General features: G+C 39.3%; 1 protein-coding gene across 1 annotated transcript in view; it reads right to left on the reverse strand.

Moving 5' to 3' along the window:
* Nucleotides 1–25,265, reverse strand: part of otog (otogelin) — a 64,211-nt gene extending 38,946 nt beyond the window's left edge. The window contains 25 exon segments of the mRNA XM_085178651.1: nucleotides 1,492–1,538; nucleotides 2,562–2,636; nucleotides 3,393–3,558; nucleotides 4,494–4,706; nucleotides 5,099–5,223; nucleotides 7,513–7,690; nucleotides 8,532–8,664; nucleotides 10,826–10,837; nucleotides 10,839–10,862; nucleotides 10,864–10,916; nucleotides 10,919–10,972; nucleotides 11,969–12,015; nucleotides 12,416–12,524; nucleotides 12,768–12,893; nucleotides 13,425–13,534; nucleotides 14,329–14,435; nucleotides 14,541–14,671; nucleotides 15,420–15,628; nucleotides 15,720–15,841; nucleotides 16,957–17,114; nucleotides 18,908–19,009; nucleotides 19,939–21,832; nucleotides 23,673–23,730; nucleotides 24,206–24,263; nucleotides 24,558–25,265. Of these exon segments, the coding sequence (XP_085034777.1) occupies nucleotides 1,492–1,538; nucleotides 2,562–2,636; nucleotides 3,393–3,558; nucleotides 4,494–4,706; nucleotides 5,099–5,223; nucleotides 7,513–7,690; nucleotides 8,532–8,664; nucleotides 10,826–10,837; nucleotides 10,839–10,862; nucleotides 10,864–10,916; nucleotides 10,919–10,972; nucleotides 11,969–12,015; nucleotides 12,416–12,524; nucleotides 12,768–12,893; nucleotides 13,425–13,534; nucleotides 14,329–14,435; nucleotides 14,541–14,671; nucleotides 15,420–15,628; nucleotides 15,720–15,841; nucleotides 16,957–17,114; nucleotides 18,908–19,009; nucleotides 19,939–21,832; nucleotides 23,673–23,730; nucleotides 24,206–24,263; nucleotides 24,558–24,627 (4,381 nt within the window). The 5' untranslated portion in view covers nucleotides 24,628–25,265.
* Nucleotides 25,266–26,395: the final 1,130 nt, after the last annotated feature.

Here is a 26,395-nt window from a genome sequence, read left to right on the forward strand (position 1 = left end):
GCGATCCTTCTATCACAAATCAGCCTGACACTCATCTAGACCCACTCCACCACACTCAAACATTCTTTACTTTTCTTATGTCTGTTGCTTTGGGTGGTTCACCCCAGGTATTCAAACTCATCCAACTTCATTATTGCTTCTCCTTGCATGTCCATCTTTCCTCCTGTCTCCCTTCACAAATATATTCTGTCTCCCTTCTACTAACTTTCATTCCTCTTCTTCACAGAGCATACCTCCACCTCTCCAGACTCTTTCAACTGCTTCTTACTCTCACTACAGATCAACATATTAGCTGCAAATATCATCCACAGACACTTCTATCTGACCTCCATCACAATTTGTAATACCACCCCCACCATGAAGCCACCACTGCATACCTCACGTTGTCTCACTGTCCTTTTAAATGTCCTGCACTATCCTCACATACTTCTTCTTCTCTTGGCTATAAGAAAGATCCACAAAGACACAGTACAACTTCTTCTGACCTTCTCTATACTCTCCAATAACAAAGCAAACATCACATCTGCAGTGATCTTTCCTGGCATGAAGCCATATTGCTTCTCACTGATCATCACCTCTCTTCTTGACCGAGCTTCAACATATACACGGTAAGGTTCATCCCCTTTGTCACTTTGTAGTTACTACAGATCTGCACATCACTCTTGTTCTTTAAAACTGGTACCAGTACACTTTTTCTCCATTGCCCAGGTATCCTCTGACTCTCCACGACTGTATTAAACAATCTGGTTAAAAAGTCCACTGCCTTCTCTCCTATATATCTTCATTATTCCACAGACATGTCACATTGGCCAATTGTCTTTTCACTCTCCATCCTCTTCATACCTGCCCTCACTTCCTCCTTACTAATCCTCTGCACTTCCTGATTCATTAACATTCCTCCATCTGTTCTCTCTCTCATTTTCTACATTCATAAACTCAAAATACTTCCTCTATCTTCTTAACACGCTCTCTTCACTTGTTAGTACATTTCCATATCTATCCTGAATCATACTAACCTGCTGCACATACTTTCCAACTCAGTCTCCCTCCCTACCTAATCAATGCAAGTCATTTTGTCCTTCCTTGTTTTCCAGCCTCATGTACAAGTTATTATAAACACTTTCCTTTCCCTCTTCTCTCTTTGCTGTTCACCCAGCCTCCCAAACTTACTTCTTTACTTTCTTCATCTCCCTGACTATCCCACTTTTCTTTGCTAACCTTTTCCTTTTATCACTGTCTTGTACTTCCTCATTCTACCACCAAGTCTCCTTGTTCTCATTTCTTTGTCCAAAGGACAAATGCCTTCTTGGTAGTTTCCGACTTCAGCTATACCCTTCCAGTCATCTATAACTCTTCCCTACCATCCAGATCTTGTCTCAATATCTTACAGAACTCTGAGCTCTAAACTCCTCTTCAACTTCTATTATTCAATTCTTCTTTTTGCCTTAAGATTAAAAAAAAGATCAGATTAACAAAATCAAATGGACTCACCAGTGCCTGTTTGTGTTTGGGACACCAGTCTACCATTCAGACAGAGCCTGCAGGAGGCACAGAGAGACATTACTCACCTTAATGATGACAACTGCAGAAAATTCATAGAATTTTCACATATTTAAAATTAAATACACGTTTGGTACTTTGGTGATAATGTCAATATACTGCAATGTATGTAGTTTCTTTTATTTGTCCTCTTACATTGACTTTGTTCATTTTTGGTAATTTCCCTAATATGAGTTTCACCAAATTAGAAATTTAAAGAACAGATTTATACTCCCCAGGTGATTCAGTCTTTCTCAAGGAGGAAATTATATTAGCTTTCTTACACACATTGTATTGTTTCACCAAAAAGGTTGCTGATTACAGCTGGTCCCTATACAATTTAAACAAACAGCCTGTGTTACATTACTTGACAGAAGTCTTCTGGTGTTGGATCTCTGGACAGAACTTGCAAGAAATCCAACATCATTTCCAACAGGAAAGAAATGTTCCTGTTTTGTTTTTTGTTTTTTGTGGAACTCTAAAACGTAATATTTTTAATATGCAGGGAAGAACCTAATAAGCTCTTGGCCTAACTTAAAGTAACAATTTGAATTAAACAAAGCAACTTTTTTCTATTTGAAATTTTTTTAATTTTCTGGAGTCTTTTGTTCATTCAAACATTTGACTTGAAACACTTGATTGAAAAGAATACCTCTAGAAAAATATAAACTTTTCTTACACAGATTTTCCTTTTATGTGGTCGTGACTGACAGGAGGTAGAGCTTTATATCACTATAGAGCCTTTTTATTAAGAAAAAATTAGGAAATCTGAACCACAGCAAACCAGAAACTTTAGACTCCTTTGTTCTGAAAGTAAATTCTGCTCCTCAGTACTGCATTATTTTAACTGGCTAAATTAAAGGCATTTCCCAGTGTTTTCTGCGCTTTCTCTAACTGCTAACTAAACTGCCTCATGTAATATCAGTAATGTCACAGTTCATTGTTACAGAATTTATTTACAAAAATAAAGCCTGACACTCATAAGTCTAGACTGAAGGTAGAAATGAAGGGGAGGAGCTTACTGAACGCCTGCTGAAGTCATGATCACATCTCCTGGTTCATAATCTGCTCCGAGGAAACTGCAGGGGCACTCGCTCCTGGAAAAAAAGAGACAACCTGACTTGAACTTGTGACAAACCTATATGGACCGACTTTGGTTCCCCCCATAAATATACATTCACTGCTTAATTTTTTTCCTTACCAATGTTAATTACAGAAGTGGAGGGGGGCAAAATAGACCAGTCTTACTTGAAAAAAATACAGTATTGTATGATTTATATAATATACATTGTGGTAATTTATGTTTAGCTAAGGCTAAAAGCCTTTGTAACATATAGGCGAGTGCCACACATCAGCTTCTGTACTACAAATTCTTTCTCACTGGTTATCAGATATCTGTCGTCCCCAGCCCGAGTGGGAATGAAAGGGGGGTTTCACGATGAATTCCTTGATGTAACTCTATCACATGGTAAGTAAGGCATGGCGCTGCACTAGGATGTAAAAACCTGGGACATTTAAGAGGAATTAAGCTGCATGTCTTCTAGGGCAGAGCAAGCTAAAAAGGAGAGCACAATTACCGAGGTCCTCTGGGTCTACAATGTCTGCAGCAAAGATACCAGGTTTTCTACTTAGAAGCTGACCTAAACTTCAGAGCAGATACAAATATCACTTTGAGTGGATTGGTTTGGTGGAGTCACTCCAGCTTCACCACCCTCCACATCAGCACAGCAGGTAGTACTGAAGCTGGTCTGGGTATTAAGTTCCACCTGCTTCATCATATAAATATTTCAATATTATAAATATTTTTTGCCTTTACAAACTTCTACCTGCGAATATCACTTCCTTGTCCTTACCTGTGCACACAGGTGTGTGTTCGGTGATTGTAGAAGGAACCCAGAGGACAGACGCAACCTTCCTCACACTCCTCCCCACAGTGCTGTGGGACAGAGAGGGAGGAGCAACGGCGCTGGCAGGAGGACACACAGGTGCCGTACTGCATGTTGGCAGGACAGGTGACAGCTGCAGGGCAAGACAGAGTTCAGCAAAGACTCACAGTCAGTTTGGCCTTTTAATGGGAATTAACTTGATGATGGCGTCACTGTATTCTTCATCAAGTTATCAAATTTAACAACAAAGTGTAGAGCTACTGATTGGAGCAGAATGATGGTTTGTTTATGTCTTTTTTCCCCTCCAAGGGAAAAAAGACATACGTCTGTTAATTCATCATTTAAAACTTTAGTTTGTCCAGTCATCTCTAAAGTGTGTGACATGCAAGAGAGCCAATAAAAGCAAGCTGAATGGACAGTGCAGAATCATTTCAGGTTCGTGACATCAGTTCATCCACTGAGTAACGTTCAAGAAATAGACCTGATATCTGTTGTCATCCATAAAACCAGTGAGGCACATGTCATTAGTGTGCTCCAGTATTTAAACAAAGAATGATGTTTGTTGTGGATCTCATTAAACTGCACTCACGTGTCTAACTTAATGACTCACACTGGAATAAAAATAGGATGACAAACTCCTGTGGTTGCCCCGTGATTACCCTAAACTTGTCGGTGACCACTTTGAGTGTAGTTTCACCTTTCAAGACATCCCATACCTTCTTCGGGAAAATTTTTGGTAGGAAAATTTTCCAAAATTACTCCTAAGCTGGCACTGATACTGTTTGATCTAAACTGTAAACTAAACTTTTTCCCAAAGATTAAATGTCCATGAACAGTCCTCCCAATAACTCATATGACATACTGACATATATATTGAAATATCAAAATGTCCTCCAAGCTGAAATTTGAAAATCATCTGTGACCTTGAACGGTGAGTTGGGAGAAATATTTGGATTTGATATTAGACATGAAAACAAAAAATATGTCAGAAATAATTGCTAATTTTGACATCTCTGTAGCAGCAGGTACATTCTTGGACAAAATATGTTTGGCGTGAATGTGACTCACCACAGTCAGATATCTGTGATCGAAAGTCAATGATGATGGAGAATCGACGGCAGTGGCGAGCATAGTGGGCCAGCGACGAGCAGAGGCAAGGCGTCCCACACTTACAGGTATCGGAGCGACACTGCTGATGGAAGGGTGTTGGACTGAGGTACTCATGACAGGCAGCAAACAGATCCTGATTCAGCACATCACACATTTCTGAAGCATAGGTCACTGTTAAAAATAGTTTAGAAATAATTCAAGTAAACAAGTCTTGCTCTCTGTGATTCTGATGTCATGAATCAAATACAAACCCTAAATAAAATATTTTTAAAGTTGTTCATTTATGTCATAATCATTGTAAATTCACTGGATAATACAGATAAATATTTGTGTAAAAATATAAGAATAAAAGTAGAAACTAAACTGATTTACACCTTAAACAGAGCTTGGGATACATTTTTACTGTGATATCAACATCAAAATGTCCAAAAGTTTTATAATAATATATATGTTTTATTTTATAAAGCACCACTTACACAGTTTAACATAATAAATGTTATACGACTGAGTAAATATGTTATTTTTCTCTACTGAAACAGAAAAAAGGAGGAAGAGAAACTGACCAGCCTGCTGGTGTGTATCACAGGGATCAAGCTGAGGCGTACTCAGGCTGGACAAACACGCAGACGAAACCTTCCAGGCATTTCCAAAGAGCTGAGGAGTGCTTTCTATCATACCCGATGGAGATCTGAACCAAAACCAAAGCAAGGAATCAGTATGACAGCACACAGATAGAAAAAAAGTCATCGTGTGAATGAAGAGTTGCCTTTTGATTTTTGTGGTTACAAGTGTTGTTGTGTTCACAAAAAAACATTCTGATAATATCAGAATCAGAATAATTATTAATCCCAGAGGAAATTATGTGGTCACAGTTGCTCAAAGACAGTAAGAACAGTAACCAACTAAATTAAATTAAATATTACAAGTTATAAAATATAACAAAATAGCTATAATTATAAATATTACTGAATGTTACACAAAATTAAATATGTGTAGTTGACATTGAGGTGCCCCTCTTATTATACTGACTTTTCTCTGTAGAGGATGTGACATCAAGAGTGTGCACTGTGACATCCACATCGACCCCATGGATTGAAACAGGGGTCACTGAGCATGGCAGGAGATTATATATTATTGTACTCAGTCCTACAAATCTTACAAACATGGTGTCTTACTGACTTACTGAATCTGGATGGCATTACATTGACCTTAAGTAACACTGTGAGGAATCCTGGAGTTGTTTTTGACCAGGATATGTGCATATTAACCAAATATGCATTTATGATATCTCTTGAATTAGAATCATCCCGTCTCAGTGATGTTGAAAAAGTCATTTATGCATTTATTGCTTGTAGGCTGCATTACTGCAATTCTTTATCAGGTTGTCCTAAACACTCACTGAAAGCCTTCAGTTAACCCAACATGCTGTAGTGAGAGTACTGACAGGTTCTGCAAACAGAGAGCATGTTTCAGCCATACTGACTTCTCTTCATTGGTTCCCTGTTAAACCCAGAATCAAATTAAAAAATCCTGCTCCTCACATACAAGGTCTTGAATAATCAGGACCCATCTTACCTTAAAGACCCAATTATACTGTATCTTCCCAACAGAGCACTTTGCTCTCAGACTGCTGGTTTACTTGTGGTTCGTCAGGTATTTAAAAGTAGAATGGGAGGAAGAGCCTTCAGCTTTTAGGCCCCTCTTCTGCGGCTCCCATTTGAATTCAGAAGACAGACGCTATCTCTACTTTCAAGATTAGGCTTTAAACGTTCCTTTTTGATAAAGCATATAGTTAGTGCTGGATCACGTAACCCTGAACCCTCCCTTAATTACACTGCAATAGGGGGCTTCCCATGATATACTGAGAGGTTCTGTTCTCCTTCATTCACTCGCTATGTTTATACACCACTTTACCTATCTCGGGCTCCCTCCCCTCACCCCAGCAAGTTGTAGCAGATGGTTGCCCCTCCCTGAACCTGGTTCTGGTGGTGGTTTCTTCCTGTTCAAAGGGAGTTTTTCCTTCCCAATGTTCTCAAGTGCTTGCTCATAGAGGGTTCTTTGATTGTTGGAGATTTTTCTTTCTTTCTTTCTTTCTTTCTTTCTTTCTTTCTTTCCTTCTTTAGGTCTTTCCCTTAAAGCTCTTTGAAACTGTTGGTGTGATTTGAAGTTGCATACATAAAACTGAATTTAAAGGCATTTATTTGAAGTGAACTGCATTTTTTAAATTTTTAAAGAAAATATGTGCAGTATTAAATACACATTTTACTTGTACTTCTTTGATCCTTCTCTGCAACATACTGGACCTGGAACTGATACGAGTACAATAGCAAGCTAGAACCGACTGACACGGGAGTCCCACCTCCGCCCAAGCCACTATTAATCAGATGGGTTTCACCCAATTCTCTTTGAAGTAGAATAGCTGCCTGCAGTTCTTTCTGACTTACTCCTCTTCTTTTTTTGCCACTAACTATGCAACTAAGTGTCTGAAATGACTGCAGCTGCAAAGCAAAGCAAAAACAAAACAAAAGGTTAAAATTGTGCAAGTCATCACTTTAACTACAGTCTTTTAGTAGTGCTTCAGGAAAAGTGACTTCTTAGCAGCATACGGGCACTTCAGTCAGTAACTGTGATGTATATCCATTTACAGCTGTTAGACAACATCCGCCCTTTATAGTCAGCCATTACGATACGGTACAGTGGAGCTCCTATTCCGCTAACAGTAAATTCCTTGTTGAAGTGGCGTGTCCAGTTGGGCGCTCATCTAGTCCCCCTAAAAGAGCTGATCATAGAGCTGGGCTTTTGATGCTGAGCCGCCGACCAGTGTGCATTACAGAGAGAGTAAGTGTGAGAGGGAGAGCACTTCACCATCACCTCCCTCTTTGCCTCTGAAACAAGAGCATGCACTCTCTCTGTATTGTTGGAGGAGGGGTTAACCAAGAGCGCAAGAGGGATCAAAGGTCAGCCAGCACACACTTACAGGAAGTCGTCTTGAATGTTGCCATTGAAGGTGCCGCACAGCCCCACTGTGTCATCCTTCCACAGCTCATCCGCCTGCATGTAAAGGCGAAACTCCTTCCAGCTGTACTGCAGACGCAGGCCGAACGCCGTCCTCACCTGGACAAACATTGATGATAGCTCCTGGATGTGGAAGAGGTCTGCAGGAGATATATATAGGACATTATTTAGCTCAAAGCTGGTGGTTTGCAAAGCTTGTTCTTTTACTTTATAATTTTTCCCCAAACTATGGATCAAGCTACCAGTCTACAAATCTTCGTCTTCCTTGTTTTGTTCCTGGTACACTTTTACATCACTTTGCAAATTATCACTAAAGACGGGGCATCAGCAGCCCTTGTGCACCAATACTAATTAATTGATTAATTAATTGTAGTTACAAATTCTATAGAGGAATCTTTAATAAATAAAACATAATTGAGTAAGAGTGACGATGAAATTTATATCACTCATATCCAAACACATATTTTAGTGGAATCCAGCTTTTAGGTAGGTGCCAGTGTAGACTGTACAACAGCCTATATCCCAAAAGTATGTCATTCATAATAAAACAGCCATTTCAGTTAAAGCTGTTTGTGGAATTTTATTTGGAACTTGTTTCCTTTTCTTCTTTATGTGTATAAGTACAGTTGTATAAAATGAAGGAATGGAAAATCTGTAACAGAACATAAAGAGCAATAGCTATTAGTGTTTTTATTCATTCAGGTTCAAAATATCAGATCACTCTCAGACACTGTCAGATAAAGCACACAAAAGCCTGTTGACTTGGTCTGAGCATTACTCATGTAAAATGAGTAATGCTCAGAGGAAAGACATTTTGTGCAACACAATGTAGGAGCTAACCCAGTAAAGTATTGTGAAAATTTTTCATTCAATAGCACAGCCGTCATTCAATCTGTCCCTGCCATAACCCACAGAGTGCTGAATAAAGTCGGGCCCTGGATGAGAACAATGCTGGAAGGTGATAAAAGATGAGGAGGTTACCATCAGAATAGGGCAGGGAGATGCGGTACTGTCCAGCAATGAAGACCTCTCCAATGTGACTCAGAGTAATTTCTGTTCTTGGATCTTCATCAATTACCAGGTTAACTGACTGTATGCAGGCCCCATCCAGATTCTGCAAATGAGACGAGATGGTCTGATAAAGCGTTCAGACAGTTTCCCAAACAGTTAAGCAGAATGAAATGATGGGAAGAAACATACTCGAATAAAGCACTCTTCCTGAAAAAATGAGGGAAATATAATAAAGAGAGAGGGCTTTAGTCTGTTAGCCAGGTTGCTAGTGTGTAGTGATGGAATAAATACCCAAATCTATAAAAATGGAAAATAATATTCTGATTTCAACCTAAGGAAAAGTCTGAAGTCGCACCAGTAGCCCCTACAGAGTGTACTATGCATAACCCACCCTACAATGATGTTAGATGGAAAATTTCCACCATTACTGGTAGTTTAATCTGTAGAAACAAATCTCTGCATATGGACATGCAAATTCTGAAGGAAGGGATATTGGCAATCGCTATTTTTTTTTGTTGATCAATCACACTTTATAACGCTTTTGTTGCATGCAGGAAAGAAAATGGAGATGCAAGAGACCTGCTTTTGTTCTTATTGTTTACCATTTACCAGTATGCATATTTCCTTATATTTTCTATGAAAAGCTACATATGTAGCAGGCTACTGCATACTCATTTAACAAAAACATTAAGGCTCAACTTTAGTAATAGATCCAGAGTTTAAAAGCTTATCAGATAATAAAAAGTGGCTAATAATAGAATCAGGTGACAATAGTAGAGAACAGTCTATATGGTATATATGGAAATAAATAATCACAGGCACATGGAACATGCTCTGCAACTCACTGTACTGATCTGCTGAAATAAATGAAGACACTGTATTTCTTTATCAACAGGGTTTTAAGAAGGCTGGAATGAATGGTTTGGCATGTGAGTTTTAAACTGGAGACTATGTTGCCTGTTCTGCCTGGTCCCATCACTCAACACTGGTGCCAATAAACCTACAATAATAGATTTTTGTTGTTTCTTAAGGGCAGCGGAAACAAGGCTGTAAATACAGCACTGACATAATATAATGACCCTCTAAGCTGATGAAACTAGCAACTGGTGGTTTCTTCAGCCCCGCTGCAACTTTTGCCCTCCTCTCCTAACAGCACTGTGAGAACAGTGGCAGTGAATCAGACCAGCAAACACACACACATGAAACCAAGTAAGCTTAAAGAATTTCAATCAATCAATCTTTCAGACATACAGGTGACTATGCAGTCCATTGTTAATATCAAAATGTTTCTTATAGCTAAAATGAAGTCATTTTAATTTTATGTGACAGGACAATTCAAGTGTTTTAGGAACTTTCAATGCACAATTATGCAAAACAATCACATAAATACCAGGCATAACTGGTGACAATGGTTATAGCAGTTGACATCTGACAATACCCATTGACAGATATTCTACTCCTTGGGCCAACCATTGTTAAAACAGAAAAGTCTTATTTATTATAATGTATCAGCAGATTGTACAGTTTGACTATAAAACTTAATGGAGCTATAAAGTATAAATGCTCAAGGCCATCACTAATTCACAAAATCACCCAAGTTACTCTGGCTCACTTTTATTTCAAAAGTAAGGAAGTCTGAGTGAGACAATAAACAACCTGCTGCTATGAATCATCTCTTTCATGAATGGCAAAGCCCCGTAACCAAAAGGTTTTATCATCCTTCCTACTCTTCCCATCATTCACCTCCTGTTTTTGCATAACCTCCTCTCTGTCCAAGCCCCCCACCCTTCCAGTGCCCACTTCACTACAAAGCTGTCCGCAGCTCTGTCAGTCAGGCTAGATAAGGTAATCCTGTTTAGTTGGCTGTTAGAGGTCTCGGGCCTTGGCTCTGACAAGTGGGACATCTCATATCTCCCATCACCTGTCTGCTCAGCAGCTCAAAAGTCTGCCGGGAAACTGAAGGCTCAGAGATGAGGGGGAAAGAGACGAAGCTCTCAGTCTTTTGTAGGTTTTCTTCGTGATCATTATCAGCCAGAGCAGTTGTAGCAAGGCTCTAAAACAAAAATGACCTGGACTGAGGGGAGTATTAAGCACTTACACTATGATATGATCTACATGAAAGACAAATTGCATGTATTTGTAAGCCGAGCAAGTGAATAGTTCTGATTGCAGTAGGTAAAGTGGGGGAGTTGTGCAGTCTGTCAAATAGGTAGGAAAATGTAACAATCATGTCAGAACAAGTAAGCAGATGATGTGTAACTCACAGCTCCACAGGGCGGTGTTCTGGATGGTTACTGTAAACTATTGCTGAATTGCGACTCTTGGCGAGGACATACTGGCATGTTGCAGGAAAGTATAGATCCGTCCATCAAAGGACTGAAAATACATGTCGCCTGTCACCGAGCACTCGCCTGCAGACAGAGTGGTACATTTACTGTGAGTTGTTCATGTGTGTACTTCAAACAAAAGTTAATGCAAATGTATCCCGTTCCATAGCACTACTATAGCAATAAATAAACAGTCCTGTGCATGTTAATCAATTGACAGTTTATGTTTTTCTCTCTGTGTAAATATCAAACCTCGTCTGTTTTTGGTCCACAGCTATTATTGTGAGCTTTCTCCAGCCTTGCTTTGTTCCATATCTAATATAACTGCTTTGCACTTGGTTTTTACAAGGAAGCTTGGTTTTTCTATGCACACAAACCACAAACTTTATTTCCCCCTTAAGTATAAAGATTTTTTTCTTCCATTCTCCCACAGCATTTCTTTAATTTCTGTCTCTTAAAATCAACAAGTTCAACCTTTATTAACTTGCTACCATTCTGAAAGTCAAGAATTATTGTTCCTCTTGATTCCATGAGTCCATGCTTTTTTTCCCATTTCTAACAAGGCAAATCTGTTCTTCTATTAGAACTTTTGCCTTAGTCATCTTTCTTTTTCAAAAATAAGCATATATTCCAACTTTCTTTTCACTGTCCAACAGGGGCAGGTGTTTTATAGTACATTACCAATAAACTCTTCTATTCCCTTAGTACACTGTCTTTTCTCTCTTCTCAAAAATAGTTTTCACACATTACTTAACAATGAACCATCAAAGCCAGAAGTGTTTTGTAAATGCACTAAAGTGACTAAAATCACTCACTAATTACTAAAATTATCCATTTAAAATTAATTTATTTATTTAGACTTTTGTACTTGGTTTAAGCCACTTTGGCATGTATGACAGCCTCAAGTCTATTTGGGAATGATTCTCCAACCTAACTCTCACAGTCCCCATCAAACACTTTCATGGAATCATTGTATAGACTGAAAGTATTTAAGTCTGAAATCAAATTCACTGAATCTTGTTGAAAAATTTACTAGTCGAGTATATCAATAAACATTTCCCACAGGGGAAAGGGACAAACCTGGGCAGCTGTAGTCAGTGCAGTTCCACACTCCACCCACGCATGTACTGAAACAGAAAGCAGAGACGTCCACAGGTGGCTCTGGGAACATGAAAGGCTGAGCTAATCAGCAGGACACTGAAAGAAATTGGACTCACTGCACCCAGGTGGTCAGATCTGAGAAGATTAAAAGGACTGTATGGGGAGCGTAGGATAATATCTTGTCTTTAATACACAGATGACGGCAAATTTGTTATTAACAACACCTAGGAAAATCAAGCTGTCACGTTATGAAGTGTTTGCCAGAGATGTTATTACAAAGACTGTAAAAAATAAAACACGCCTCACTGTTCCCTAGCTTTTTATGGGATGAAGAGTATTTAAACAGACAAACCAAAGACATTTAAGTCTCTTCATCCAGATATTTATGATGGCATACAAGGTAACAGAAGTGTTACCGCTGCTCACCAGGTGTTGCATTCCTCCTGCAGCGTCTGACCAGATGGATAAAACATACCGTGGTACTCACAGGGACAGTCAGAAGGCATTACACAGCCTCCATCCTCATATATTAGACCTGGGGACAAAGATTAGAGATTCAGATTCAGGCTTCAGATCATCTGGGGATGAAAAAAAAAATCACAAGACTGATAAGACAGAAAATGCAAATAATGTGTTAAAAGTAAAGTATAGGCAATGTAATAACAGTATTTTTTATTATTATGAGATTTATGTTAAGGTCATTACACAAGACAAACTATAAAGATAAGGAACTATTTTGGATAGGAACATAAGAAGCAGAATCTCAACAGACACTCACCATCGGGACAATAGCATCCATCCAGGCAGGCGAGCTTACTGTCAATACACGTTCGCTCCAGGTTGCAGGACTCCGGACAGCAGCTGATACATTCCCTGTGCTGCAGTCCTAGAGAACACCGCTTCACTGGTCACAGAAACAAAACACAACACATACGTCAAAGCTTTAAGTTTGCTTGTGTAAAGCCCAATTACTCTTGCTGCCATGATCACTGAAATACAGGTTATAAACTGAAATTTGAACCTGACACGTCTGCAAAACATAAACAAATGTGCTCAATTAGCACCTTTTCTAGCTAGCTGGTGTTCTTTAGCCTGTTAATAACCTGCCCTCCAGTTAACTTCCACACTTAAATATTCTTAGTTATTTTACATTAGATAGGCCTTTATAACTATTTTACTAGTATAAATTATTTTAACCCAGCATCTGTGCCTGTAAATTATTCCACATTCATATTTTGTTTTATCTACTATGTCCTTTTTTATAAATCTTTATAAATCATGTTTTTGGACTTGACTTTATTTTTTTAACCTTGTAAATATATCATTTATCATCTGAAATAAAAAATAGAACAATTTCCGCTACAAGTAAAACTAAATGTATCATTTTTCTTCTGTTCGTCCTGGCACACATTTTAAAACACCTGGAAAAACGTACCACACTGAGGAATGTGCTGCCTCCACTCATGCAGTGGGTGGTCAGCATGGGCGCATGCCCGGGCATACTCGGTGAACACCTGGCATACCACATCACCATTGGGATCCGACCTTCAACAGGGTAAAAAACAAAAAGGAACTCTTTGAGAAGAGCCAGGAGAGGTGTAGCTACAGAGCCAGTTACGCTGAAATGAGACTGTGCAGCTCAAATAAATAACTACTCACCAGCTGCTCTCACCAGTTTCCAACTAGCATACAAAATTAATAAATAAAGCTATATAGTTTTATACTTATAGTTGGCAAATTGTAGTGTAGCTACATCAGTCATGACAGTGATGACTTCAGACCAAGTGAATCATGTCATAAAGTAAATTCTTTCTTTAGTTCTTTAGTTGTAGGAACAGATTGCCATGGCTAATGTTACTTTCAGAGGGGGGTACGTTCAGGATCATGGACGTGAGCCATGAAAGACACAACTGAGTGTCTTTTAGAGTGGGATCATTTTGAACGAGTAAGTAACCAAAGTGCTCACAGTCTGAGGACATGGATTGAAATGCAAAAACTAAAATGTGGGTACATAAGGATATGTGCAAAAAAGAGATCTCCAACCACCTGTGCAGGATGCTACTAATTTTTAGATAATGTTACGTATGTGTCAAACTTTTAGGATGTTTTGATTTGCTTCAGAATTAGTATCAGTATCATTCACTCTGCTGTCATGAACAATATCAGCAGAAACTAAATAAATGTTTCTTCTAATTTTAAAGTAGGAGAAACATTCCACACATTTCGCAAGGATAAACTATGGATACTAATGGTTCATACCATATAATTTTGACAACACTCAGATTTTTCCGCAAAATGAAACCCTTCCAACAACCAGATCTTAAATCGGTTGCTCTTACATGCAGAGGTCGTTGGAGCAGCTGGCCATGTAGGACAGCGGACTGACAAAGTCATGGCAGCTTTGAAATGGTGGATCCAGCAGCATTGCACACACCTCCTCCACCTTCTGTCACCACAAAACACACAAAAACACTTTTTTACTCATCTAGTAGGTAATTGTCTCAGTTTCATTTCACTCATCTCGCAGTTGCTGTTTTATTTGACACCTTACCAGTAAAACATGAGATTCGACTGTAGCACAAGGTGAAGGGAAGCCAGCAGGCACCATAGGACATCTTTCCTCATGTGGATGTGTCTCTACCCAGCTATTCCCAAACATTTCAATTTCATGAGTCAGCACACCTAAGAAACAGATATCATGTCTGTTTAATTATGTCAGTAGTTTTGCCTCCTTTACACTTCTTCACATCTGGAGTTCAGTTGAGTGTTTTAAAAGAAAAAGTGAGCCGTGTCTTTTCTACTTCATGGTTCAAGGATCACCATCAGTTTTAACCTTGACCTTTCACTTTTTAGCTGAATGTTAAACTTATAACCACTGCTTACCAGTCATGGCTCAGCAGAGATGGCAAAAGTACACAGATTCATCACTTAAATAGAAGTACAGATACTTAATTTTTCAATATTCTGTTTTATGGATATAACTTCTTCACTCAAGCAAAAATTAAAAAGTACAGACTCTGAAATGTACTCAAAGTATTAAAAAAGAACTAGCTCCTTTTCTATTTTTTGCCAAGTTAACTAAAACTCATGTCATATAAATACTGTAATAAAAAGGAATACAGACTTCATCTCTTAGAATTCTAATGAACGTACTCAACTTGTATTTTATGTGTCATGAAGAACAAAAGCAGATAAAAACAAAGAGATTTTTTTTAAAAAATCTATCTGTATTTGCTGTTGCCTCCATTGTAGAGGGTGGCTTTGCTTCCTCGCCTAAAGAGAAAAATTTGTATACTCAAGGGTTAAAGTGGAATTCAACTGGTGTGAGAAACCCTAAGATCAGTTATAGCTGCTGCTCTTTGTGGATTTACACAACTGAAAGAGACATAAGCAGATGCTACATGAGCAATGAGACTGAAAATGATCTCACCATAGCTCGCCTTCAGGTCATCGTGGACGTCAGCATTAAAGTTACCACATAAGCCACAAGTTCTGCCCACAAACTCTGGACTGAGCTTGATGTAGACAGAGCCGCTTCGTCCCTCCCATGCCAGCGTGAAGCCGTGCTGCTGCGTTACCAGCACGTACTGTGAAATCTGCTCCAGCTGCAGGTCGTGGATGTGATGAGGCAGCTGCAAACTAAACACAAACAGGGCGATTCCAGTATCATATAAACACCACCTTACCTGAGAAGAGGTAAAATAAAACATACAGAGAGAAAGCAGCTAACCTTTGGCCTTTGAAGGTCACATTGGTGGCATGTAACCTGACTTCTCCCTCCCATGGCAGGAAGAGGCTGACAGATCTTTGGCAAGTGTAGGGGTCTGAAGTACAGGCTGGGTCGTTGTGGACCTACAAACAGAGAGGTGGGACATTAATTTAAAACAGGTGTGGGTTCATTACGGATCTGCGCACAAATAAAAACTGTGTCATTGAAAATGTCACAATTTTCATGTTATTCCTGGCCTGTCACAGAATTCTTATAATGCACATTTAATTTATTATTTTTTAAAAAAACAGTCTAGTTCTTTTTTAGAAACTGTCCGGGGAATGAAAATCCAGCCAAGTTATATATTCTTAGCTTGTTGTAAAACAGTAGTAAGACTCTCCTCAAGTCAGATTTACCTCAACAATACAAGATATTTGTAAATGAATTTAAGCTACCTATCCAAGGAATCACTGACATAGAACTTACAAGGAAATTTTTGGACCAAAGTGCACAAACCTTTAGGGGTTTCGTTCAAATCCAGTGCTGAAAATAGTCCATAACAAATGTATTGTTTGCACTTTTTTGAGTAATTAAAAAAAAAAAAAAAAAAAGAAACTGAATCCAGCTATTTTAAAAAATTACATAGAAATCGCATTTCATTTACATTAATTTAGAACCAATGGACCAAATAGTTCTAAAAAGCAAAAGTATTTAAAAAGCTGAAACGTGATCCTAAAAGTAACACACACACCTGCCACGTTGTAACATTTTTGAGCGCCTCATTTTATCTGCTACAAAGGAAAATGTCATCTCCTCTCCTCCTAACATGCTCTGTTAGGATTGCTGCACTGTGTTTTCATATGTTATCATTACTGAACTTCATTATTTAATTAATCCAAACTACATTTGGATCTTCTAATGTCCCCTGTTTAGGTTGGTTTTCCCCTACACAGATAAGGTATCTGTTGCCTGTTCAGGGGAACAAAGTCCTAGTCTGTTGCAGATACTTTCAAGGCATAGTGGGTAATTGCAGTACTTAATGGTAATTGACTCTAATAACCAGATAGCTTTCACTAATGTTCAGGTCAGATCTTTTCCTCAGGCTGAGTCTGAAAAAAATGAAAGTGTTTTGGGGCAGGAGGCCACAGAGTCCAAATTTTCCCCAAACTGGAGGCAGGCGTTGAACCGAAAACTACTGGGCAGCTGCTCACCTGGAGGTTTTATTTCACCCCAGCCCAGGTCCATGTGGATGACTCACCTGGACAACGATGCTGGCCTGGGTGGTTTCCTCACAGTCCCTCAGTAAAGTATAGGTGCACCGGCCTGGGAGGTAGTAGTAGAGGCCGTCAAAGGTCTCAAAGTTGTACTGACCCCACGTCCTGCATGTCATCTCCCTCTCAAAGCCAGAATTTGGAACTAGGAATATAAACATGAAAATTTCTCTTTTCATTTCACTTAATTAGCCATTAAGACACAGAAATGCTACAAAACACCCTAACAAAGCTTTTCAATTTAGCACCTTTTAGTATTTATTAGTGTTGTATTTTTGTCCACTTGTTAAATGTACAGTACTGTGTAAAAGCACTGAGTCACCCCTTTTCCTTTTTATACTTTGCTAGGAAAATGGGAGATAGGCGAAGCAATGTAGTGAAAGATGCACAAACATACATGGAAATAAAGTATATAAGGCAAAAGCAGGCATTTTGTTTTGTTCTCTGTCAAGATTATCCCACGCTGCCTCAATAATATTGAGGTGCAGACATTGGGGAGGCCAATCCATGACTGACACATTACACTGTATGTTTTTTTATCCAGGTTTTCACTCCAATGTCTTTTATGGCATGCAGAAAAAATAGGCTGTTCACAATCAGTGAATCAGAATCAATAGCTTCCAGGTAGTATTGGATGGCGGAGCAAAATCTGATAGTAATTTTCTCTATTCGTAATTCCATTAATTTTGACAAGATTCCCAAACCCCAAACTATTACAGAGCTTCCATTATACTTTACAGATTGCTGTAGACACTCACTGTTGCACCTCTCTCCTGATCTTCTCCATAAATACTGATAATGAGCTGAACCAAAATGTCAAATCTGGACTTATGACTCCATCAGACCTGTTACCACTATTTTTCACCCCAGTTCTTGTGTGATTTGGCATACCTCATCCTTTGATCCATTTCCCTTCCTTAAGATCAGCTTCTGACAGCCACCCTACCACTGAGACCATTTCTGATGAGGCTTCAACAGTAGGTGGACATCTGGACAGCAGAGACCTGAGGGAGGCCTGAGATGTCCTGTGTCAGGTCTCTGCTGATTTTTTCCTTTCTTAGGGACATTACATTCAGTTACTGTTTGTCTACTGTAGACAATATTCTTCTCTACCACTCCTTTTATCCTCCATTTGCCCAGTTTCTGCAAACGTTTTAAGAAGACACACCATTCCAAAATACACAGAGTTTCCAACTCAAAAATCTCTCTGAACTGAGTGAATGTGTACTATAAATTATTTTTAAAAAGATGTAGAAGACAAAATGACTTGATTTCTCTTTTTTTTGCTGAACTTAAGAGAAACAGATTGGTAACTTAAATTTCTGGTACAGGATAGCTCAGAGCATCTTAAACATCCTCCCTGAACTGCTCTACAAATTTCATTAAATGACCTCTAATGCTGTAATAATAGGCCTGTGCACTTTTATGATACTGTATGGAACTAACAAGCTGGTTGATCATTGCATATGTGTGAATGTTAGATAGAAAGCACTTAAAGCATAGAAACAAGTACTTGTATGAATGGATGTGAATGGGTGAATGTTGAAGGCTGTAAAGTGCTTTGAGTGTGAAAGTATAATCATCTCTGGATCTCTTTCACAACATCTCTTTTGTCTGGTCTCCCTTCCATCACCCCCATCCGATCAAGGCAGATGGCCGCCCCTCCCTGAGCCTGGTTCTGCCAGACGTTTCTCCATATTAAAACAGTTTTTTCTTACCACTGTCACCAAAGTGCTTGCACATGGGGGTTTGCCTGTTTGTTGGAGGTTTTCTGTATTTTTTGAAGGGCTTTACTTTACAATATGAAGCACTTTGAGGTGACTGTTGTTGTGATTTGGCTTTATAGAAGTAAAACTGAATTGAATTGAAGTAGAGTAGAAATCCACTATATAAGAACCAGTCCACTTACCAATTTAAAAGAGTGTTGTCAGGGTTTACCTGTCTGACATCTGTGTCCAGTAGCCTGATACAAGCTGCAGTCACATGACTCCGACTGAACACATTGTCCTCCGTTCAGGCAAGGAAATGCACAGGGCTCCCCTGAGAGAAAACGAAAGGACAAGCAAACAATTACACTGTTTCTCATCAGACTGGAAACCTGAAAGAATGACTCCATGAATAATTTTCATTATTTCTAATAATGAAAATTATTATTATTAATCATGAACAATAATATAGAAATAGTGTTTTTCTTTCTCATAAAAGCTATGTGTACCACTGGTTAATTTTCCATCCTAATAACCACTACAACTGAGTTTAAGTGTTTGTCTGCAAGGTATATATTTAAGGAAGTCACCATCTGCCTCTCTGCATTCACGTGGAGTTGTGTGGCTCAAACAAATGTTCCAGTCATTGAACGAACCACCATCCCCCAAATGATAGTTTTTCATCCTCCAATAAAACCATCTGCTCAATGGCCTTCCATGCTGTCTGCCTAGTGGGCCATGTCCCACGTTAACATAGGTAAAAGCCATAAAGGAATCAGCCATGGGAGGGGGTCCAATTAGTCAAGCTGCTTTCCTCATGTTCATTTTGTGAGGCACAAGTACTCATTTGTCTCATTTGTTGCTCCAAATGTACACAACATTACTAGGTTTCGATTACAAGCTGTAGCCAGGGAGGTAGAGGAGGTCATCTACTGACTGGAAGATTTGTGGGTCAATCTCTGGCTGCTCCAGCCTGCCTGGCAAATATCATTGGGCAAGATATTAAGTCCCAAGTTCCTCTCTGATGCATATACACACACACACTTTTGGGGTTGTTTTCACTATTTCTTTACCACAAATATGACCAAGAACATGGCATGTGCACTGAATTTGACCAGGTTTCTCCTTTTTAACAGACTTCTAAAATGTTTTTAGAACCACATTTGAGGAAAATAGTATAAAGAGAAATTGTTATACTGAAGTTCTCCCTCAAACATTTGTACATTCATCCTTCAATCATTAATAAGAACTTTGTGAACCTACCTGGAATCCTACGAAACGATGACCCCAGGGCTTCCTTCACCTGCCTGGTCAGCAGTGAAGTATTAACTGGATGCTGGTCTGTTGAAATGGCTCCATTGTTGGTTTTTCCAAGTAACACTGAACCAGATTCATTTGATGTTACTGAACTGGTCAGAAATTGTTCATATGGTGCTGAATTTGTCCTTGAGTGATTATTAGACGGTAAGCTGTATGATAAGTATTGTGAAGTATTTAAGGTGAGCATGGTCTGATCATCTGGAGTGTCTAGCGACTGATTTGACCAGTCTGAGACAGCTTTTAATTGGCTTTGTGTTGTCTTGCTAGATTTTGTACCTGTGCCTTTTAATTGATCAGATATGATCCTAGTGGGTGCATTAATAAAAGAAGAATTCTTGACTGGTGTGGTGCTGCTTGGTGATTGGCTAGAACTTGTTGTGCTGGTTAGCCAGATTAACTGGTTAGCCAGTGTCTTTTTTGATGATTTTTTAGCTAAAGATGTCCTGCTTGTTGATTGGCTGGTTGGTGTTGATGTGCCTGATGACTGACTAGGTGCTATCACTGTAGTCATTGATGGTTCATTTTGTGACTTGAGTTCTTTTGTCACAGTTGTTGACTGGCTGTATAATGTTGTGCTTCGTGGCAATTTGTTGGATTTTATTGCAGAGGATGGAGATTTTTTATATATTGGTGTGGTTGTTAGTGGTTGGCTGGTTTGAGCTATACTGCCTTGAGATGAGCCAGCTGATGCTGCTCGGGATGATGATTGACTAGCTGGTGCCAGGCTGTTTTGTGATTGGTTAAATAGTGCTTTCTCAGCTGGAGATAGACCGGCTGTTGCTGTGCTGCTTGATACTTGTTTGGTTTGTTCTGTTCTACCTCGTAATGGGCTAGTTGATGCTGGCACGCTTGGTGTTTGAGTGGCTAGTATTGGGCTGGCATGTGACTGATAAGATGGTGTTTTCTTGGTTAGTGACTGACTGGATGCAGCTGTGCTGCCTGATGAGAGGCTGTTTTGTTCTGTGCTGCCTTGTAACAGGCTAGTTGATGCTGTGCTGATTGGTGATTGACTTGTTTGTGCCAGGCTGCCCTGTGACGGCATAACTGATGGTGATGGGTTTGATGACTGACTGGCTGGTACTAGACTTTTCTGATTTTGTGATTGGTCAGATAGTGTTTTTCCAGTTGGTGATTGAGAACCCAAATGATAACTGAATGGTGCTGTGCTACCAGGCAATTGGCCATTTTGTGCCATGCTGCCTGGTGAGTGTCTTTTTTGTTCTGCTGTGCTTTGTAGTAGACTAGTCGATGCTGAGCTGCTTGGTGATTGGCTGCCTGGTGCTGAGCTGGTTTCTGAATTTTTAGATGGCACTGACATTGTTGGTGACTGATTGGATGAACCTGTATTGACTGCAGAATTGTTTGTTTGTGCTGTGCTACCCTGTGAAAGGACAGCTGATGCTGAGTTTGATAACTGACTGGTGGGTACAGGACTTCTTGATTGGTTAGATAGTGTTTTCTCAGCTGGTGATTGACTGGATGATACTGAGCTGTTTTCTGTTCTGCTTCCGAGTGATTGAGAAGGTGGTGTTGATGTGGTTGGGAATTTGCTGACTGTTAGAGGGCTGGTTTGTGAGTGTTTGGATGGTGCTGTCTCAGCTGATGATTGACTGATTGGTGCTGTGTTCCCTGGTGATTGGCTGGAGGACATTGTTCTTGATGGTGTTTTACTAGATGGTGCCGTGACTCCAGACGATTGGCCAGAGCTCATGGTCCATGAGATGTTTGGTGTCCTTTCTGCAGATGATGTAAGGTTTGACACAGCAGGCATGTTGACCAGTGATTTACTGGAGGCAGATATGTTGGTTTCTAATGTAGCGATTGTCATCTGGAGGTGCTTCAGGGAGAAAAAATTGTATCAGCAAGTATTTCATGCAATAATAATAAGTCATACAGCTTGAATCTGATCCGAAGTAGCAATCTTTCAAATCCTCTTACAACTAAATGTGTTACATCTGATCATTTTCATATTGGAACTCAGTAATGTTTGGCAAAGAAATAAAGAGAGCAATTTCAGCAAACTAAAATAAAGTCCTTGTAATGCTTTGCTGAATTAATTCTGTAAGTTTAATATCAAGCTAATCTGGAAAACGAGTACAGGTCTCAGATTTGATTAAAATGTAAGATACCTAAAACTTTTACAATTTAGTGTTTTGTTGAAGAAAAATTCCTCCCGGAATTAGGCTGGATGTTGCCAAATTAGAATCATGATCGGCAAGGATGGAATTGAGGTGGTGCTGGGAAAGGAAGAGGCTCTAAAGAAAAGACCTGTCATCCAGCCTTCATTAACGCCTGCTCTGTGACTTACAACACAGTTTTCCTTTCCAGCTCAACAACCCAACTGACTGCCTTTTGGTTGTGTCTGTTTCCTCTTTTGGATGACCTCTATTGTCTAAAAGTATTCACCCCTATCAATCTGTTTCATTTCACTATATCGATGTGTGATATGTGAAATTAGAAGGCTGGTAAAGTGTTCCCAAAAGAGTAAAACACTGGGGGAAAACACTTGATATCTGGAATGTTTTGGCATGGCGATTTCCATATTAAGATAACTGGATATTTTACAAAAAAAAAAAAAACACCTTAACAGCAGGTTTGGTTTTAAAACATTCTCATTACAGTGGCATTCCAAAATTATCAGTCCAGCCTTGGTTCCACACTTTTACGTGACTGGATACTTGAGCTCTGAAACCCAGCTTTTCATCTCAAAGAGCAGGAACAAAGCAGGTGGCAAGGGTGATGTGTAAGGGGGGTATAAGGGGTACCTGACTATGAATTATTAATCAGTGATCAGTATCAGAAAAACAAAGAGGGAGTACTTCACATATGTAAAAGCACTATGTCAATCTGCATATAACAATGCACTGATTAAACTAAAATTAGAGCAGTTAAAGCTGCTCTAATTTTAACAAGGACATTAAACAGAGTTAAAAAAAAAAATACCTACAACATTTTTTTAGCATATTTTGTTTGCTTAAAAAAATATGCTATTCACAACACAGCATATGAATAGACCTGCAACCTGTGCTACTAATTGCTTTGCTCCTTTATGGGCTCCTATAGTTTGGACCGGATTCTCATGAACCAGAGGGAGAACAAAAGAGCAACCACATTCAGGCAGATAGCGGCTCTGACAGAGGAAGAGCAAGACAACAGAGCAGCTTCTTTATATTCCTGCTGGGACTCCTTCGCATGTCGAGGAAGCAGGGAACAATGCACACTGTTTATATATTTTCATATATATCTCCACACTGAGTGACAGCCTGAACTTAGCAGATAGGGACATTTCTGTGTATTTGTGCAGCTTGAAATGCATTTTTAGACCATCCATCAATACAGACATCAAATTTTGGGGAAAACGACAGACTTCTTGGATTGAAAACAAGTTAATTTTTATAATTAAAAATTAAAAAGTCATACATTAAGATTCTGCAATAAAACTAGAAATATGTTGCATTTCACATATATTCAACTAACTTATACTTAAGCAAACAATTGAGTCTTTTAGGGAAATTAAAAGTGAAAAATGTAAACACTGTGTATAAATTATGGGAAGAAGCACTCCCATGTGATGACGATGGTGATGTGAGCAATGCTGATTTTTTGGGAGATATCTGGCTGTGTGTTTGCTGCCCGAAGCAGCTCCATCAGCATCAACGATCAATGCAGCTGCCTACCTGCCCTCCCTGGGAAGCGGTGTCCCATTTCTGATGCTTTATCCCGCTGCTCCCGCTGCTGGGACAGAGAGAACAAGGAGAGGTTTGTTCCCACTGCAGGTTTCACCCCCACTGACACCACAAACCCACCACCAACCAGGAATCACGCAGACCACCAAACAACCTGGTGATTGACCAGACTGTCATGCTTCTCAATTAATCGATTAAAGCATCATGAAATGGACAGGTTTCGATGAGCTAAAGCAGATGTTGTTGTTTTTTTAAAATCATATTGTTGTTTTTTTATGTATGGCCTAATGCCTCAAAGCCAGCATATACTATACTACATATACTGTATAATACTCACACACAATACTCAAATACAATTTTTAACATAACAACTTATAGTTAATATATAAAACTATGTGGGCTTTAATGCAAATATAATCACCAAAATAAATCCTTCATATATAATATGTAAATTATGAATATGTGACAAATAAACATTATGTAAATTACTAAATGGAAGGAAACAATTTTTAAAAATGACTCACTCATTAAATTCATCCCAGTTAGAAATGTTCACTCTTTCCACACCCCAGGAAAGGTGCGCTGAAATTAGAGGGGAAATGGGCAAAAATAAGGAAAGACAATAGGCTGTGACCTTTTAAAAAAAGAGACCAACTTTAATAACTAACTAAATAACTAAGTAAATAAAAAAGCATTTAAACTACAGGATGTAACCTGAGCTGCCGCATAAAGCACCTGTGGTATCTAAACTTTTCCTATACAAACAGGCTGTGACCGTGTTGGGACTTTGAGTCTGTCTCTTTCACTCAGAAATCACACTTCGCCTTCCCGTGGCATCAGAGGTCGCGTGCATGCTTCCCGGTGCGTGTGACTCACCTTGATAAATGAGGATAAAACACGAAGATAATAAGTGAAAAAGCCTTCTCCGTCTTAAATAGGGATCCATTCGTGTTTCGCGGATCCGCACTCAGTCGGGTTTGGACAGCATCACCTGGTGAGAACCCTCCGGCTGGACTCCCGACTCTCCCTGTGCTGCTCCATCCGGCTCATCCCCGAGCGGTCCTTGGCGCGCCTCAAAAACCGCTGCACCTGCTCATTAGCATAAATTATGCACAGGTGGGCGCGCGGGGGATGGAAGGGGCTCAGTCAGAGGGCTTTGATGACGCGAAACTGCTGTCTGTAAGTAAAACCACTGACCAGCCACCACCCTAACTAGCAAAACTATAAACTACACGAATGCTTGTTTTTTGTAAAACATGCTGAATTCCGTTTAAAACTGAGGACGAGAGAATGGCAACCACGAAAACAACGCCCCCCTTGTGGTTCACAGCACAGCAGGCGCCAGGGTGGGAAATTCCATATGGTTATTTCAATTTCAAAAAATAAAAAAAAATATCAGGACTAAATGGATTACATATGTCTTAAATGTCCTTTACTTCAAGGAGGGAGGAGAAATTAGGGTTAGAGGTGGGCGGACTGATACAAATATCGATAGCATCAAAACCAATGCTGGTATTGGTATTTTATTGATACTAACAAGACTGATACTTTGTTTTTATCCTATAAATTTTTTTGTTTGTTTTTTTTGTTGTTGTTTTTTTGTGCGTCGCAGTTCAGTATTTATGAGGGGGGGGGGTTGTTTTAGTTTTGTTTGTTTGAAACAAAATCTACCTCAGATATGCGCTATGAAAGATGTTTAAACCTTTTTATGTTGACTCTCACATCTGTTTTATATATATAACCAGTGTTGGGTAAGTTACTTTAAAATAGTAACTTAGTTACATTACTAGTTACTTCTATCAAAAGTAACTCAGTTACTTCAAGTTACTCGTTACTTTCAAAGTAACTAGTTACTAGGGAAAGTAACTTTGGTTTTACTCAGAATTCTCTTGTTAATGTGTTGCTTCCATAACTTTGCCAGTCTTCTAGCTTGCTTACTTGCCACAAGTGCACTGTGCCACCTACCAATAGAAAGGAAAAGATAATGTGCATATTTCCACGAGAGAAATCCCACGCCTGGACCGTCATTGACTGCTGCCATGATTCTAGCCTACGTCACAGCGTCATGTGCGCCTTTTACATCCAACACAAAAACTGCAGTCGTGGTGCTTTGATTGTACTCAGAACTCGGAAATTCTGCCTTCTGAATAGGAAGATGTAGGTAACACCAGACTGCAGATGAGCTGCATACAGGGCTGGACTGGGACAAAAAATTGGCCCGGGCATTTTGAATGGCCCACCATTATAGGAAAAATCTTAAAGCCTTTGAATGAAAATAAACGCTGTTGTGACAGTGATGTACACTGTCTTGATGGTATATATGCATCAATCTATCAATCGTTTGTTGTAAGATTCAGATAATTATTTTTTAAAAGCTAGATATTTTAAATGAGAATAAGAAAGAAAAGTATTTCCTTGTGCCCACCTATCCCTGTTAATGCCCTACCTGGCCCCCCTGGCAAAAACTTTGCTAGATCCGCCCCTGCACAGTTACCAGCTGTCAGCTACATAAAAAAAGGATCCTGGTGTTATTTGTCTCTCAGAAACAGTTAATAACTTCCCTTCAACTCATTCATGTCACCTAAAAGGTGAACCTGTTTCTCCATCACCTGTTCAGCTCTGATGATTCAGTAAGGACATCTCCTGGTTTCATCTTCATGTTTCCCTCTCACCAGATAACCAAACCGATATTATGACCAGCAGCTTTTTTGCAG

The sequence above is a fragment of the Neolamprologus multifasciatus genome, chromosome 1 (genome assembly GCF_963576455.1).
Source record: "Neolamprologus multifasciatus chromosome 1, fNeoMul1.2, whole genome shotgun sequence".
Lineage (NCBI taxonomy): Eukaryota > Metazoa > Chordata > Actinopteri > Cichliformes > Cichlidae > Neolamprologus > Neolamprologus multifasciatus.